At 41.6% G+C, this 14,350-nt stretch overlaps 1 protein-coding gene across 4 annotated transcripts in view; it reads left to right on the forward strand.

The window, feature by feature from the left end:
• Positions 1–14,350, forward strand: part of NBEAL1 (neurobeachin like 1) — a 243,708-nt gene that overhangs the window by 137,204 nt on the left and 92,154 nt on the right. For all 4 annotated transcript variants that reach the window (XM_040357247.1, XM_040357248.1, XM_040357245.1 and 1 more), the window contains 5 exons: positions 44–133; positions 4,598–4,766; positions 6,726–6,859; positions 11,566–11,725; positions 12,385–12,487. In XM_040357247.1, coding sequence (XP_040213181.1) covers positions 44–133; positions 4,598–4,766; positions 6,726–6,859; positions 11,566–11,725; positions 12,385–12,487 — 656 coding nt within the window. The remainder of the gene's footprint in view (positions 1–43; positions 134–4,597; positions 4,767–6,725; positions 6,860–11,565; positions 11,726–12,384; positions 12,488–14,350) is intronic.

The following is a 14,350-nucleotide window of genomic DNA, read 5'->3' on the forward strand; positions in this document are numbered from 1 at the left end:
TGGTCAGTATAATGCATTTTGTTTATTTAACCTGTTTGCTCAGGCTTGCGGAAATCCCATCTGCCTCGATTTATCGCAAAACCTATTGCATGGACGATTGACGGGGAACAAAGTTGTGAACTGGGACATTAAGGTATCTGGTTTTATGCTTTCCTCAGATAACAAGTCATCATATATCATAACTTATACCTAGAGGTCTATTTTTATACCTTTTAACAAGGTATTTAAACATTTTTTTCAATCAACTTCAATTAGAAAATATGTAAATATGTAAATCATGTGTGAAAACATTTTTAAGCAGACCCCCTAGTGTAACTTGACTAAATATTTTCCAGAAGATGTACGGTCTTTAGCTGTTGCATTAGATTTACCACATATAATAAAACAATTTAAGTAAGCATCTCCATGCATAATATTAGGAAAGCGTAAAGATTCACAATTTAACATACTGCAGCCTGCTGTGATAACTTGGTAAAATGCAAACAACAAAAAAAAAAACTTAAGATAGGTCACTGTGAGTTACTGTTTTCCATATTATGTAGGGCAACTTCTAACATTTTAAAATGAAGTAATTTACTTAGTGTTCAGTTTCTTAAAAGAAGCTAATGAGTGCATAGTTGTCCCTGTACTCCAGTTAATTGTGTGTTCATAAACTAGAATCTTACCTTGCCAACTCGCCAGGCCCCTTTGCTACCAACTTGTGTTTGCCTGGATAATGACTAAAGGCTGGCGAAGAATGGGATTTGGCTAGAGTTGGGGAAACCATTTCCATACATATCTCATATTATCCAGTTTAGATTTAAAAAGCTCTGTTTTGTGGGAGATGTAATTTAGACTTTTTGAAGGATATGAAGTATATTTTGCTTGACACAGATGCATCCCTCCTCGCTTTTTTTTTTAAACTGAAATGTGCAAACATTTGTGCAACTCTGTCCGTCCCTGTTCTCAGTTTCAGGGACATAGTTGCATAGTTAGTCAGGTTGAAAAAAGACACAAGTCCATCCAGTTCAACCACAAAAAAATAAACAAACAAAATAAAAAACACAATACAATACCATACACTCAACTCCATACCCACAGTTGATTCAGAGGATGGCAAAAAACCCCAGCAGAGCATGATCCAATTTGCTACAGCAGGGGAAAAAATTCCTTCCTGATCCTCCGAGAGGCAATCGGATATTCCCCGGATCAACTTTACCTACAAATCTTAGTACTCAGTTATATTATGTATATGTAGGAAAGAATCCTGGCCTTTCTTAAAGCAATCTACTGAGCTGGCCAGAACCACGTCTGGAGGGAGTCTGTTCCACATTTTCACAGCTCTTACTGTGAAGAAACCTTTCCGTATTTGGAGATGAAATCTCTTTTCCTCTAGACGTAAAGAGTGACCCCTTGTCCTCAGTGTTGACCGTAAAGTGAATAACTCAACACCAAGTCCACTGTATGGACCTCTTATATATTTGTACATGTTGATCATATCCCCCCTTATTCTCCTCTTCTCAAGAGTGAATACATTTAGTTCTTCTAATCTTTCCTCATAGCTGAGCTCCTCCATTCCTCTTATCAGTTTGGTTGCCCTTCTCTGCACTTTATCCAGTTCATCGATATCCTTTTTGAGAACTGGTGCCCAAAACTGAACTGCATATTCCAGATGAGGTCTTACTAATGATTTGAACAGGGGCAAAATTATCTCTCTCTCTCTCTCTCTCTCTCTCTCTCTCTCTCTCTCTGGAGTCCATACCTTTCTTAATACAAGAAAGGACTTTGCTCGCTTTGGAAACCGCAGCTTGGCATTGCATGCCATTATTGAGCTTATGACGAATCAGGGCAGAATCTTTTGCTGAATTCGGCCATGTAACAGAGGAAAAGACTCAGTGTTTCTGTACAGTGCGCTCCACAGCAGCCCCCCGAGACATGTGAACCAGCTCCATAGAGAGCCGGTTACGTTCTCCTGCTATGCAAATTGGATGTGGGGAAAACCCACATCCAATTCGCATAGGTGTGAACCCAGCCTAAAGCTTCATACACACGGTCGGATTTTCTGCGGACAGAGCGTAGGACTTTTGTCCGAAGGGCGTTGGCCAGGTACTTGTCTTGCATACAAACGGCAAAGACTTGTTGCATAATAAACACGAAACAACGTGTTTTTTCAGCTCTTTAGCGCCACCCTTTGGTTACCTTCTGCTAATGTTGTGTTTGGTGAGCATTGCTTCCGAGCATGCGTGATTGTACTTTGGACTTTTGTCCGACGGACACGCGATCAGAAAATCCGTCGACATACAATTGTTGTCAACAGAAAAAGAGGACTGTGGGACTTTATATGAGGCGAGGGTGTGTTGGTTGAAAAAATTAGGAAGTCAAGACATGGATTATATGTCATGATCCTCGCAAGGAGATCTCTGTAGCCATATGAGACTGCTGGGTAATCAAACCAATAAGTGAAATAACAGTAGTAAACATGAAATATGTGTATTGTGTATCATATTAAATGGTACACAGATCATGCAACCAAAGGCATAATTGAAATCATAGTAGTTACAATAACATGTTTATTATTCATCTTGGATATACATGATTAATAAAGCAGTCACAATCAATAAATGGACATACAGATATGATAAACATAAATATCCTGCGGAAAAATATATACAATAAAGTTGATAAAAAATTCACTGTTGGACAAATATTTTTTATGTTTTTCTTACAGGCTTTAATGCCGTGGCACACTAATGGTTTTCATTCTATCATTGTTTTAAAATACACACATCCCTCACTATTCACCAAAGCACCACCTTTGGGTTACAATCTTATTATACATTAATTGCATTCTCATTCTTGATCCTTCATTTCTTTTTCTTCCCTTCCTTTTTTCTATTTCCTGCCTATTATTGTTTTACCCCTCTCCTTCTGTGTTTCATTACCTACTTGCTCTTTTCTCCACAGAACCGGTTATGTGTTCCCTGTTTTCCCACATCCCAGTCTGGCAATGCATTGTGGCTGTCCGTGCTCTTCCTGGTCTGACTTTTCCCACCACCACAGTTTTTGGACTTTCATTTTCCAACCTGAGAGCCCTTCTCTGTGGGGGGCACAACCACCGCCTCTACCTCGGGGGAGACAGCTTATCTTAGATAATGTTAGACTTAGATAATGTTTGGGGTTCTGAGTAATGTTCTAGAAAAACATGTAGAAGTGAAGTGCCAGAATTGGCCCAGATGTGAAGTAGTTAAGGAACTTAAAGCGGAGCTCCGTCGTAATTTTCTTTTTTAAAAGCCAGCAGCTACAAATACTGCAGCTGCTGACTTCTAATATTAGAACACTTACCCGTCCTGGAGTCCAGCGACGTCGGCAGCAGAAGATGAGCAATTGTTTGTCTCTCGGCTGCCCCCACCGCCATCATGGGTAAGGGAATCAGGAAGTGAAGCGTTGCGGCTTCACTTCCCCGTTCCCTACTGCGCATGCGCGAGCAGCGCTGCGCGTCTTTTACTGGTCACCGTTGTGTTCTGGGAGCCGTGTGTTTCCCCAGAACACAACGGGGGACGGACTGGGAAGTGACGCACTACCCGCAGTCTACCGCCAGGCTGTATGCATGGAAGTGGGTGGCAATACCTCTTAGACAGGTATCTGTACCCCCTCCCCCCTGAAAGGTGTCAATTGTGGCACCGGAGAAGGAGGGGGAATCTGATGAGCGGAAGTTCCACTTTAGGGTGGAGCTCCACTTTAAAATCTAAAGCTGGCCATAGACCGTTGTTGTTTTTTTTTGTTTTGTTTTTAGCCAGCGGGATTGATTCCTTCGTCCACACTTGCGAGGTGAATGTAGGAATTCACTGCATCGAAATTTGTCTGGTCTCTGCTGAACAAGCTAAATTTTGATTTACCCATGGCCAGGTTAAGGTCCCTAACACATATGCATTCATACATACATGCATACATACTGGGGGCAGTACAGACATGTAAATAGTGCCAACATGTTAAGCAGCGCCTTACATATTCCACATTCCCTGCCCTCAAGGAGCTTACAGTCTACAGCAGGAGTGACCAACCAGTGGCCCGCGGAGGCCTCTGATGTGGCCCGCGACCTCCTGCTCTGGGTTGGAATAGAGTAGAATACTGTTATTAAAGGTCAGTTTATTACTAAAATCACAGTGTATATATGGGAAAATCTGTTCTGCAGTGGTTACTGGGCTGCTTTCAAACTGATCTGCGGGTACAGAACTATTTACCTGCGGGTTACCTGCACTGAGCCATAGACTTCTGTTATTACCTGAGAGTTTGGTGAGCTTTCTGAAAGTGCACCAAACCTTCAGAATATAATAGAAGTCTATTGCAAAGTGCGGGAAAGCCAAAGGTACACTGCGTTAATCTTGAATTTTATGTACAGCAGTGTTCAGATAAAGACTCTCTAGTACCGTAAAGAAATTTACAGGGAAAAGGGAAGAGAATCGAAACAAGAGGGTATTGTTGTACAGGAAACAGGTGTGTCTTATGGCTGTATCATTATACCTGAGATTATTGTGCTGTTTAAAGTAGACACCAGGAATGTAAGTTAATTATTTTACTCATGAAAAAACACTGACTTCCTTTTTTTTTTCTATTCTAGGACATGATTAACTGCGTTGGTGGACTAAACACATTATTTCCACTATTGGAACAGATCAGCTTATTAAATGAATCAGCCTGTGAAAAATCGGAGCCTGTCATGCTGCCCCCAGAACTAATAACCCCAACAGAAGGAGATTTTGTAGTTCTGTCTTCTACAAAAGCTTCAGGTATAATTATACAGATAATGTGTGTGTGTATATAAGCAATAACCTTTATCATATCTAGATTTACTTTAGTCCCCTAAAGTCATTTTTGCCACAGTATGCCCTTTGTCCTAAACTATACATTTGCAGTTTCCTAAAGTAACTTAAAAGTACAACTCTACTTTTAAAACAAGTTGGATTAAATTGACTTGCGCCCTTCATTCTCCCCATTTCATAGACATGGCCCATTACAGACTATGCTTGCTCTGAGCCAACGTACTGCATATCCCAGCCATTTCCCTGTAGGCTCTAATAGAGAAGTCACCTACTTTCGGGCTTACAAGTTTTGACTTGCCCTGTAAAAGGATTGATTAGTATTAGTTATGTGCTTACTGCTGAATGCAATGGTCTAATTATATTCTCTCAAATATCATGTATTGGATAAAATAAAGCATGTACTCCACTGTTCCAGAAGTTTATTGATTCTACTTAGCAAATAAAAATAAGTTGATGATGCCAGTACTTTAACCACTTCCATACCGGGCATTTTCACCCCCTTCCTGCCCAGACCAATTTTTAGTTTTCAGCGCTGTCGCACTTTGAATGACAATTGCGCGGTCATGCAACACTGTACCCAAATTAAATCTTTGTTTTTCCCCCCCACAAATAGAGCTTTCTTTTGGTGGTATTTGATCACCTCTGCGGTTTTTATTTTTTGCACTATAAACAAAAGAAGCATCTACAAAATAGGGGATAAATTTGAGGCTTTTTTATTTATTTTAATTTTTTACTAGTAATGGTGGCGATTTGCGATTTTTATTGTGACCGTGACATTGCGACGGACAGATCGGACACTTTTGACACGTTTTTGGCACCATTTACATTTATACAGCAATTAGTGCTATAAAACTGCACTGATTACTGTGTAAATGTGACTGGCAGGGAAGGGGTTAAAATGTTCCCTTGTGAGTGATTCTAACTGTAGGAGGAGGGGACTCACAAGGGGAGGAGACCGATGTGTGTTCCTCTGTACTGGGAACACACATCGGTCTCCTCTCCTCTGACAGGACATGGATCGGTGTGTTTACACACACAGATCCATGGTCCTGCCATGATTGCAGGCAATCGCGGGTGCCCGGCGGACATCGCGGCCCAAGAAGCTCAGGACTTAATATGACGTCCACCCGGAGGGAAGGGAGGGCTCCTGCCGACGTCATATTACTATGACTCGGGAAGGAAGTGGTTAATGGAATCATAGGATTACATTTTTATACTGTGATAGTGTATTTAACCTTTAAAAGAGGTACAACTCTAGAATGAGATACTGTACGTATATCCATTTTTGCAACCAAATTGGGATAACATCTTATATTTGTTGCATGTTCTTTCCATTTCCATAACTTAAAGTGCATGTTACCCCAATAAAGTACCTCTACTTTCTTATTTCAAACTGATCACACTAGGCATGGAAGCATATCCTTCCCTGTGTGGTCAGTTTTCTCGCTGTGCTGGGGGAACAGCCTTCCTGTCCTCCGATGACCAAGACTTCTGACATGCTCCACTGCACAGCCATTTGCTGAGAAGATTAGTGCAGTGTTGCTTCTTCACCCCCAGCTCTCTAAGCCCTTTATGCAGAGGAGAACAGAGATTATGTGACCATTTATAAAAAAAAGAAGAAGAAAAAAAGGTATTTATAATGAGATACATGGATTGAAATTCAGCCAGTAGAGCAGGAACTGGACAAAATTCGAACAATCTATGGGCAGGTTGATTGTACTCAAGTCGACCCATCAGTCAACTTGGGTAAACCAGCCTGTTGGATTTATTACATACGATCTGCAAATGTTTGTGTTTTATCAAACGATAAGAACCAAGAATGATCTAAATTTCAGTTAATGATGAAACCTGTGTAATTGGTATTGTGGTCTCGCTAAATAGGATGATATCTGGTCAGTTTTTTGTTTCATACACTGTGTTTTGCAGAGGCCCGTCTGGAGAAGAATATCGTTGCTACTTTTATTTTGATGCTGAAACACTTTATTCAGAGACATCCAATCAACCAGGAGAATCTTATTCATTCCCATGGAGTAGCTACACTGGGGGCTTTGCTACAGAAGGTAACACTGAGCAGTGTAATGTTAAAAGCTGAATTCTAGGTAGCTATAAAAGACTCAATAATGCAACTCTGTAATCATTAATATGTCAATAAATACATTTTTTTAAATACAAGCAGTGTAAGTATCTGACAATGAACAGGCATTATCAGCCTGTTGCAGTCCCTGTACAGAAGGGCTGGAGTATGATAAAAAGCAGTATAAGGAGCCAATCATCTAGTGTGCTGACAAGCAACGCATACTAGCACATTATGTGACACTTGCCTGCAAACGAAGCCTGCGTCGTCCCTGCTGCATGCCACATCCATCTTCGCCCGTCTTCCTTCCAGGGCCGTGTCATACATTCTCCGGTTAGTGCATCTCTCCTAGTTTATGATGGTTAATGCCTCACCATAAGGGGCAATAAACCCTCAAGCCGGGCCACAGCGATAGGGGAAGGAGAAAGAGAAAAGAGGCCTCCAATAGTGTATTATCGTAAGGTATAAAGGATTTATTAGCTAAAAAATGGGACTCTTACATTTAAGATAAAAACTCTAAGCAAAGCAAATAAAAAATCGGCGTTCCAGACGCCTTCTCACATCCGTTTCGGTCACTTCCGGTGTACGTCAGCCTCGCGTGCTCAAGGGAACGCGAGGCTGACGTTCTCTGGAAGTGACCGGAGCGGATGTGAATAGGCGCCTGGAATGTGAGAAGGCATCTGGAACGCCGATCTTTTATTTGCTTTGCTTAGAGTTTTTCAAAACCTGTGCATGCTCAGAATCAAGTCGACGCATGCTTGGAAGCATTGAACTTCGTTTTTTTCAGCACGTCGTGTGTTTTACGTCACCGCGTTCTGACCCAATCGGTTTTTGAACTGATGGTGTGTACGCACATCAGACCATCAGGCCACTTCAGCGGTGAACTGATGAAAACGTTCCGTCGGACCATTCTCATCGGTTTAGATCGACCGTGTGTACGTGGCCTTAGAGATACCTACGAGCCTACTACTACTTCACTGAGGTGAGAGTTCTGGGAGACAGAAGGGAGAGTTCTTCATTATTCCTGATCATCACTGGGTACCACCTTACATGAACTATTCCCCATACTATTATTACCGCATCACTGGCCATTTGAAGACACATACCCACCTTTATATGTGGACACTCTAATCACTTCACCACTTTTTGTGTCGCTATTTTGCATTTTCTGTCACTTGCTACTTGTTTTAGGCACAGTTGTCGAAGTGATTTTTTTTTTGCAGGCACTTGACCAGTGCCTGCAAAAAAAAATCACTTTGACAACTGTGCCTAAAACAAGTAGCAAGTGACCGAAAATGTAAAATAGCGACTCCTGAAGAAACGGCACAAACAGCCTTTCCTTCAGAGCGTAAAAATCATCTTTATACTGCTCTGTTCCTTTGGGAAACAATCTACTTTCAGTTACAGACACATTTCTTAAACTGCGACAGCGACATCAGTCCAAAGCAACCTCTGGCATTTTTCTAAGCATTGGCTTTTTTCTTGATACATAGACTAGTTGCTTGGCATTGTTTCCACAGAAGAGATGTGGCTCTTTGACCACAAGTACCTCTGAGCAGACTTCTCCAGACTGTAGATGGGTGTATCTGGGTTCCACAAGTCTCTGCCACGTCTGAGTTGATGATGCCACAGGATACCTTCCAGTTGTAAATGGAAGTCAGTATAATATGTCTTTCATCTGCCACACTATGTTTGCTTGACTGACAACTGACCCCCTTTCAATTCTTAATTTTGCATTATTAATACAATAAGACCATTCTGTGCCTCGTTACTGTGCTCAGTCTTGCCATTGTGTAAGATATTTTTTTTTACACTGACTTTTCTTCAGTGATCTCTTTACCCAGATTCGTTAGGGCTCATTTACAGGAGCTTTGGGCACTGCAAGAACATGGCCATTTTCAAGTCAAAAACAAATAAAACATGGTTTAAAATGGTATTAAACCCAAAAGCAATCATTTATTATATTGCCGTTTACTAATTCTTCGATGTGATGGCTGCATTGGTTTTCATTTTTAGTCTTTCTTCCACACTTAGACAATTGCCCCCAGAAAATGCATCCCCATTGGAAGATATCCCCTTGTCTCTTGTTCTGGGGACAACTCAAACATTTTGTATTTCTCCTTCCTTTTTATGCAACAATGGTCACAATTAAAGGGAAACATTTCCCAGGTGGGGACAAACAAAAATAAAGAAATTGACAGAATGTTTTACCCTTTCATCACTCTATCAAAAAAAAGTTTTCCCTAGATATACACTTTAATGATTGTTTTTCTTAACCTACATGTTATCTTGTTGATCATTAGCAGCTGGTTGGTACAAAATGATTATGCATGCATTGGACTATAAGCCCTGATTCACACTGCCGCGACTTGTCATGTGACAAAGTCGCATGACAAGTAGCACCCCATTAATGGCAATGGAATCGTTCTAATCGGTCGCTCCGACTTAGAAAAAGGTTCCTGCACTACTTAGTGGCGACTTCAACAGGACTTTCATTGACTTCTGTTAAAGAAGTTGTATGCAAGCCATGGTGAAGTGGTGCAGGGATGTCGGCTTCAAAGTTGCGTGACTTATTGTAATGTGTACTTGGCAGAATTAATTAAAGGCAAAGGGTGAACATAAAAAATAATTTGATTTAGGCTTTTTGTTGTTGATACACTTTGTAAGCTGTTATTTGAAAAATAAAAACTATCCGTTTTTGTACGCACCCTAGCTTTACAACACTTTTTCAAAAGTGCCGGAAACTTTTGTACCTTTTTGTCTTGAATTCCTCTGAAAAATAGAAGTATACTTCCTGGTATGTAGGGGGTGCAAAAGCACCCCTGGGCCTACAGCCTCATAGCTGTGTATCTGCAGTATGGGATTCTAATGTTGAAGATTGTATGCATAAGGGAAACAAGGAGGATGCCACATGACTCATTTAAAAAAATGCTAGAAAGAGGCTACTGTGCTGACGCTCATGCTTCAATATTCGAGTTACTGATCTGGAAAACGTATGCAGATGAGGACTGAAATAAATATTGGGTGGTTATGGATTCCCCCTATTTACTATAAATGTGTATTAACTTGTCTATTCCTATAGTTGGCTAGTCTATCAAAGCTCTGATAAAGTTAATGGCGATGGTAAAACAACAATGCTAGCTATAAAATAAACACACTGCTTAAATAAGCAAGGATCTCATTTATTATAAAGAAAGTAGAAACGCTAACATAAAACGCTAAAAGAATATTACAGAACATATAAAACAAAAAAACATATATAATTACGTAAGGTCATCCTCGAGATGCTGTCTTGGCTGAGCTCAATGGAAAAGAGAAAATAACTCTAGCTGGCCACTACTTTTAAAGCTCACTCAGACACCACCCATACAAACACCTTGTATAGCCCTCTGTCCAATGGAAAATCCATAAGAGGCAGTCCTTCCTAATCACCAGGAAGTATATTCTTCTGCTGCCCATCCTCCAGGAAGCATGCTGTAGTCTCCACTAGGAGTAGCATTCGTCCATTAATCACCGCTATTTGACCCAGGTCATCCTTCAGTAACAGCTGGCCTTTGATGTTGGTGTAACCTCCCCAGGAGGTCTTATCTAGTGTTTTTCTACCCCCATACTTCACATCAGGAGGCCTATGCGAGAACATCCTGTTAGGATATGAATTTCCATTTATGACTTTGTTTCAAACACCCTGCTCGGTAAACTTGCTGTACTGGCATTCCAAGAGACAATTTCCAACATGGGCCAAATGACTTTATCAACCAGGCATTAAAACTCCAGAAATATAAGATATTAAACAATGTTGCCTTCCAACAGAACTTTTTTTTTACTTTCCTTTACTGCTCCTGTGTCAAGAACTTAAAGTGTAACTAGGGACAGATGGATTCCAAGAAGTAAATGCTACATGAATCGTCTGCCTTTACTTAAGGTGGCCACTGCCAAAAATGCTAGGGTCGTTTTTCAAAGTGATTTCTCAGACTAAAGCATGGATATATGGATAGTTGTATGAGTTTGCTTCGAATATTGAATGTAATTAAAATTAATTAAATAGTATTTTGGTGGGAGCTGCAGTGGCTCAACGCGATTGGCACTGCACTGACAAGCCATTCACCTCTGCAGCTAGGGGTTCGGATCCCGGTCTCGGCTACATGTGAATTGAGTTTGGTGGTCTCAGCCCGGCTCCCGGTGGGTGTTCTATGCGAGGTAAGCCTGCGCTTAGTATGCCCACCCCCCTCCCACAAAAACCAACCACACCTACACGCACTCGAAATTGGGTTAACATGCACGCACTTTGACCACGCGGTCTCTAAAAAAGAGAGGCGAAGGACTAACGGGGCTGGTTGAGCGGGCAAATCCTCTCACTCCCTTATAGGGAGTCCCTCTGACCCGTTGGGCTTCAAAGCGGAGCAGGTAGGGCGGGCTGTGTGGGAGGACCCCCTCACACACCCGCCATTGCCACCCGGGGCATGGAGAAAGGTGGCAGATTGCCTCTGGGGGAGGCCTGCCTACTCCCAACTCCTGCAGTCCGGCTCCTCTCTCGAGTACACGCACAAAATACACTTTAAAAAAAAAGAAAAAAAAAATAGTATTTTGGTTTGTGGCACCAATATTGTTTATAAAAGTATCAGTGACCGGTTTACTTTAAAAGTGAGATTTCTTTTTTGTAATTGGTTAAGTCATCCTCTTGTGTTTTCTCAGGTACCAGGGCACCTAATGGATGTGAATGTGCTGATGTCAGTCCAGTTACTAATAGAGCAAGTGTCTGTAGAAAAGAATACCCCCCTGCTACAGCAGATGTACCAGTATCTTCTTTTTGACTTCCGTATCTGGAATCGTGGAGATTTTCCCTTTCGAATTGGTGAGTCTCAAATATGGTCACATGTTAATGTCCAATATCATGCAATGACCTCTTGTGTACAGTACAGTCCAGCTATTTTAGTTTGGGATAGAATGGGGATGAATTAAAAAATGTTCAAGTTTTTAGTCTGACATCATTGGCGAGACCTCACTTCCTGTCCTTATGATACTGTACAAGAAATGGAAGAGGCTGTGTCACTGGAACTTGTAACAATACAACCATTGTCTGAAGTTCTAAACGCGCCACCCCCCCCCCCCCCCCCCACTCAACTCTGCTAAATCTGTGTTTTTGTCTTCCTCTCTATTGAAGAGATTTTCTGTTATTTTAATTTGTGACCGGATCGGAACACAGTCAAATAAGGGTGGCACAGATGCTAACCTTCCCTACTATACCCAAAATTAAACAGAAATTTGCGGCCAAAGTTGGACTTATAACTGTTTATTTTTCGTAAATGTAAGTCCCGGCAAAACCCTTTTTTTTTTTTTTTTCATTTAATAATTGAGTTGCCTAAAAAGACCTGTAGCTGTTTTACCACAGCCAGTACTGTAACACAAAACAATTCAGAAAAAAACAAATAGTTAGCATCTTTATAATTATTCATGCAAATTGTAATTTGAATAGATCATCCATTTTGAACAATGGCCTTTCTTTCTTTGTAGGGCACATACAGTACTTGTCAACCATTATAAAAGACAGCAGAAAACTCTTCCGCAAAAAGTACGGTGTTCAGTTTCTCCTAGACACAATCAGGATATACTACAGGTATGAATACAATTGTTGTATTATTGTGATGTGGGGCAACAGTAAATTGAAATGCCCGCCACTAAAAAACTGTTCAACACAGCATTTCTTCTTAAGGGGACAAGGATACCCAAAGATATGTTGTATATGCTTCTTCTATGGGTCACAGGAGTGCATTTAATTTTGCAATTCTATAACATGTTGTTGTCACTAGACAGTTGGTTTCAACCTGTCAGGATCCACCCAGTTGCCTGGAACGGCAGCTGGCTCAGTTTCTGAGCAAGCTTTTGGAAGACTGAGCCAGCTGCTCTTGCCTCCTGCATAACCCGGTGGAGTGAGCACTGGAGGGGCAGAGCAGAGAGCCAGTGGCTGACAGGCTGCACGCTAAAGCAAAATACAGAACGATCACCAATTTATTTCCAAATTCACGGATACCTGTGTAGCGCCCTGCTCCCATTGAGTGGGCGCTATGTGTTTAAATTACAATTGTCTGAGCAGTAGTTTTGGCTCAGAATGATTTTTCTAAATTGTTGGTTCTATTCAGTTCGGCTGGGTTGCACAAGTTTCCCCCTGACGGTGGGTGTCACTAGCTGTTTTATAGCCTCAGAGCCGGCTGGCCCAAGGCCTAGCAACTGAGAGTAGGCCCAGGAGTTTCTGGGGCCTACTGATCCAGTGATGGTCCTTCGCTACCTTGTCTATGGAAGGAAGCTAAACCAGTGGGATTCAATTGATGGACGTACCCTGGCGGATTTACCTTGCTGTGCTGCCGGTTCGGCTGAAAGATTCTTGGCACCGTGAGTCGTGTAACTTTTGTTGGAACTATATCGAGTGTGCAGTCGGTTACATGATCTTGTGGCAGGAGATCGTGGGACGGCCTGACGACATTTATCAAGTCTGTGGCAGAGACTTTGTCGAGCTTCGCATCAGCTGCTAGGCCAGTGAGAGTAGGCCTATCTGGTGGTTGCTACAATCCAGTGCGGAGCTGAGTTAATCCTCTGGATCTAAGTGGTACCTGTGATCCTCAAAGCGAAAGTGCCTGAGTCTTTCCCTGTCCCTCTACCCCTCTGTTGGAGAACTTTGTTAATAAAACCCTTGAAAGAGACTTCGTGTTGGTGCGTACATTCTTCTGAACAACTCTTCAAGGACAACCCCTGAAACGAGCGCATGGAACAGTAAGGTAACGGAAGGCCCAAATCTAAACCAGCAGCTCCTTCGGGGTAGTGCTACATCTCATTGTCCGATGACCCTGCAGCAGTTCTTAATCTGACCCCTCTTTCCTGGAAAAAGTACCATAAATGTTTGCTTAAAATGGTTTTGCCAGAGTAAATGATATAGAAAGCATGGAGCATCTCTCCCCACCATTCACCCCTCTCCTCTCTTTCATAATCTTTTTTTAAGCTCAAAAATGTATGCACATTGTCACGGTTTGGTGCCGTTCAATATATTCAGTCATTGTTAGATTCTATCTTGACAGATGTCTCGTAATCTTTATTGAATTCACATGACTGCCTTTTTCCAGTCTAATTTGCAGGTACTGTTGAACTGTGGTAGTTTAGTTGAATGTTATTACCCTGTTTACTGTATTGTTTCTTGGCACACCAGCCGATTGACGTTTACTTTTGATTGTCATCTTTTGTGCGCTTCTAGCGTATTTTCATGTTTCATTTAAAGTGGTAGTAAACCGCCACAAAAAAAACGAGCCCCTGTAGGTGCGACAGTCCAAAACAGAACAGGGGCTTTTGGAGAGGATTAGGGGCAAGCCTCCTACTCACTGAATATAGCCCATGTAGAGAGCAGATCATTCTCCAGTGATAAACAATGTGATGAACGCTGAGAGAGAGGCTTGGTTTAATTCTTTGAATAAGGACAGTAAAGCTTCCCTTC

The sequence above is a fragment of the Rana temporaria genome, chromosome 6 (genome assembly GCF_905171775.1).
Source record: "Rana temporaria chromosome 6, aRanTem1.1, whole genome shotgun sequence".
In the NCBI taxonomy this organism is placed as follows: domain Eukaryota; kingdom Metazoa; phylum Chordata; class Amphibia; order Anura; family Ranidae; genus Rana; species Rana temporaria.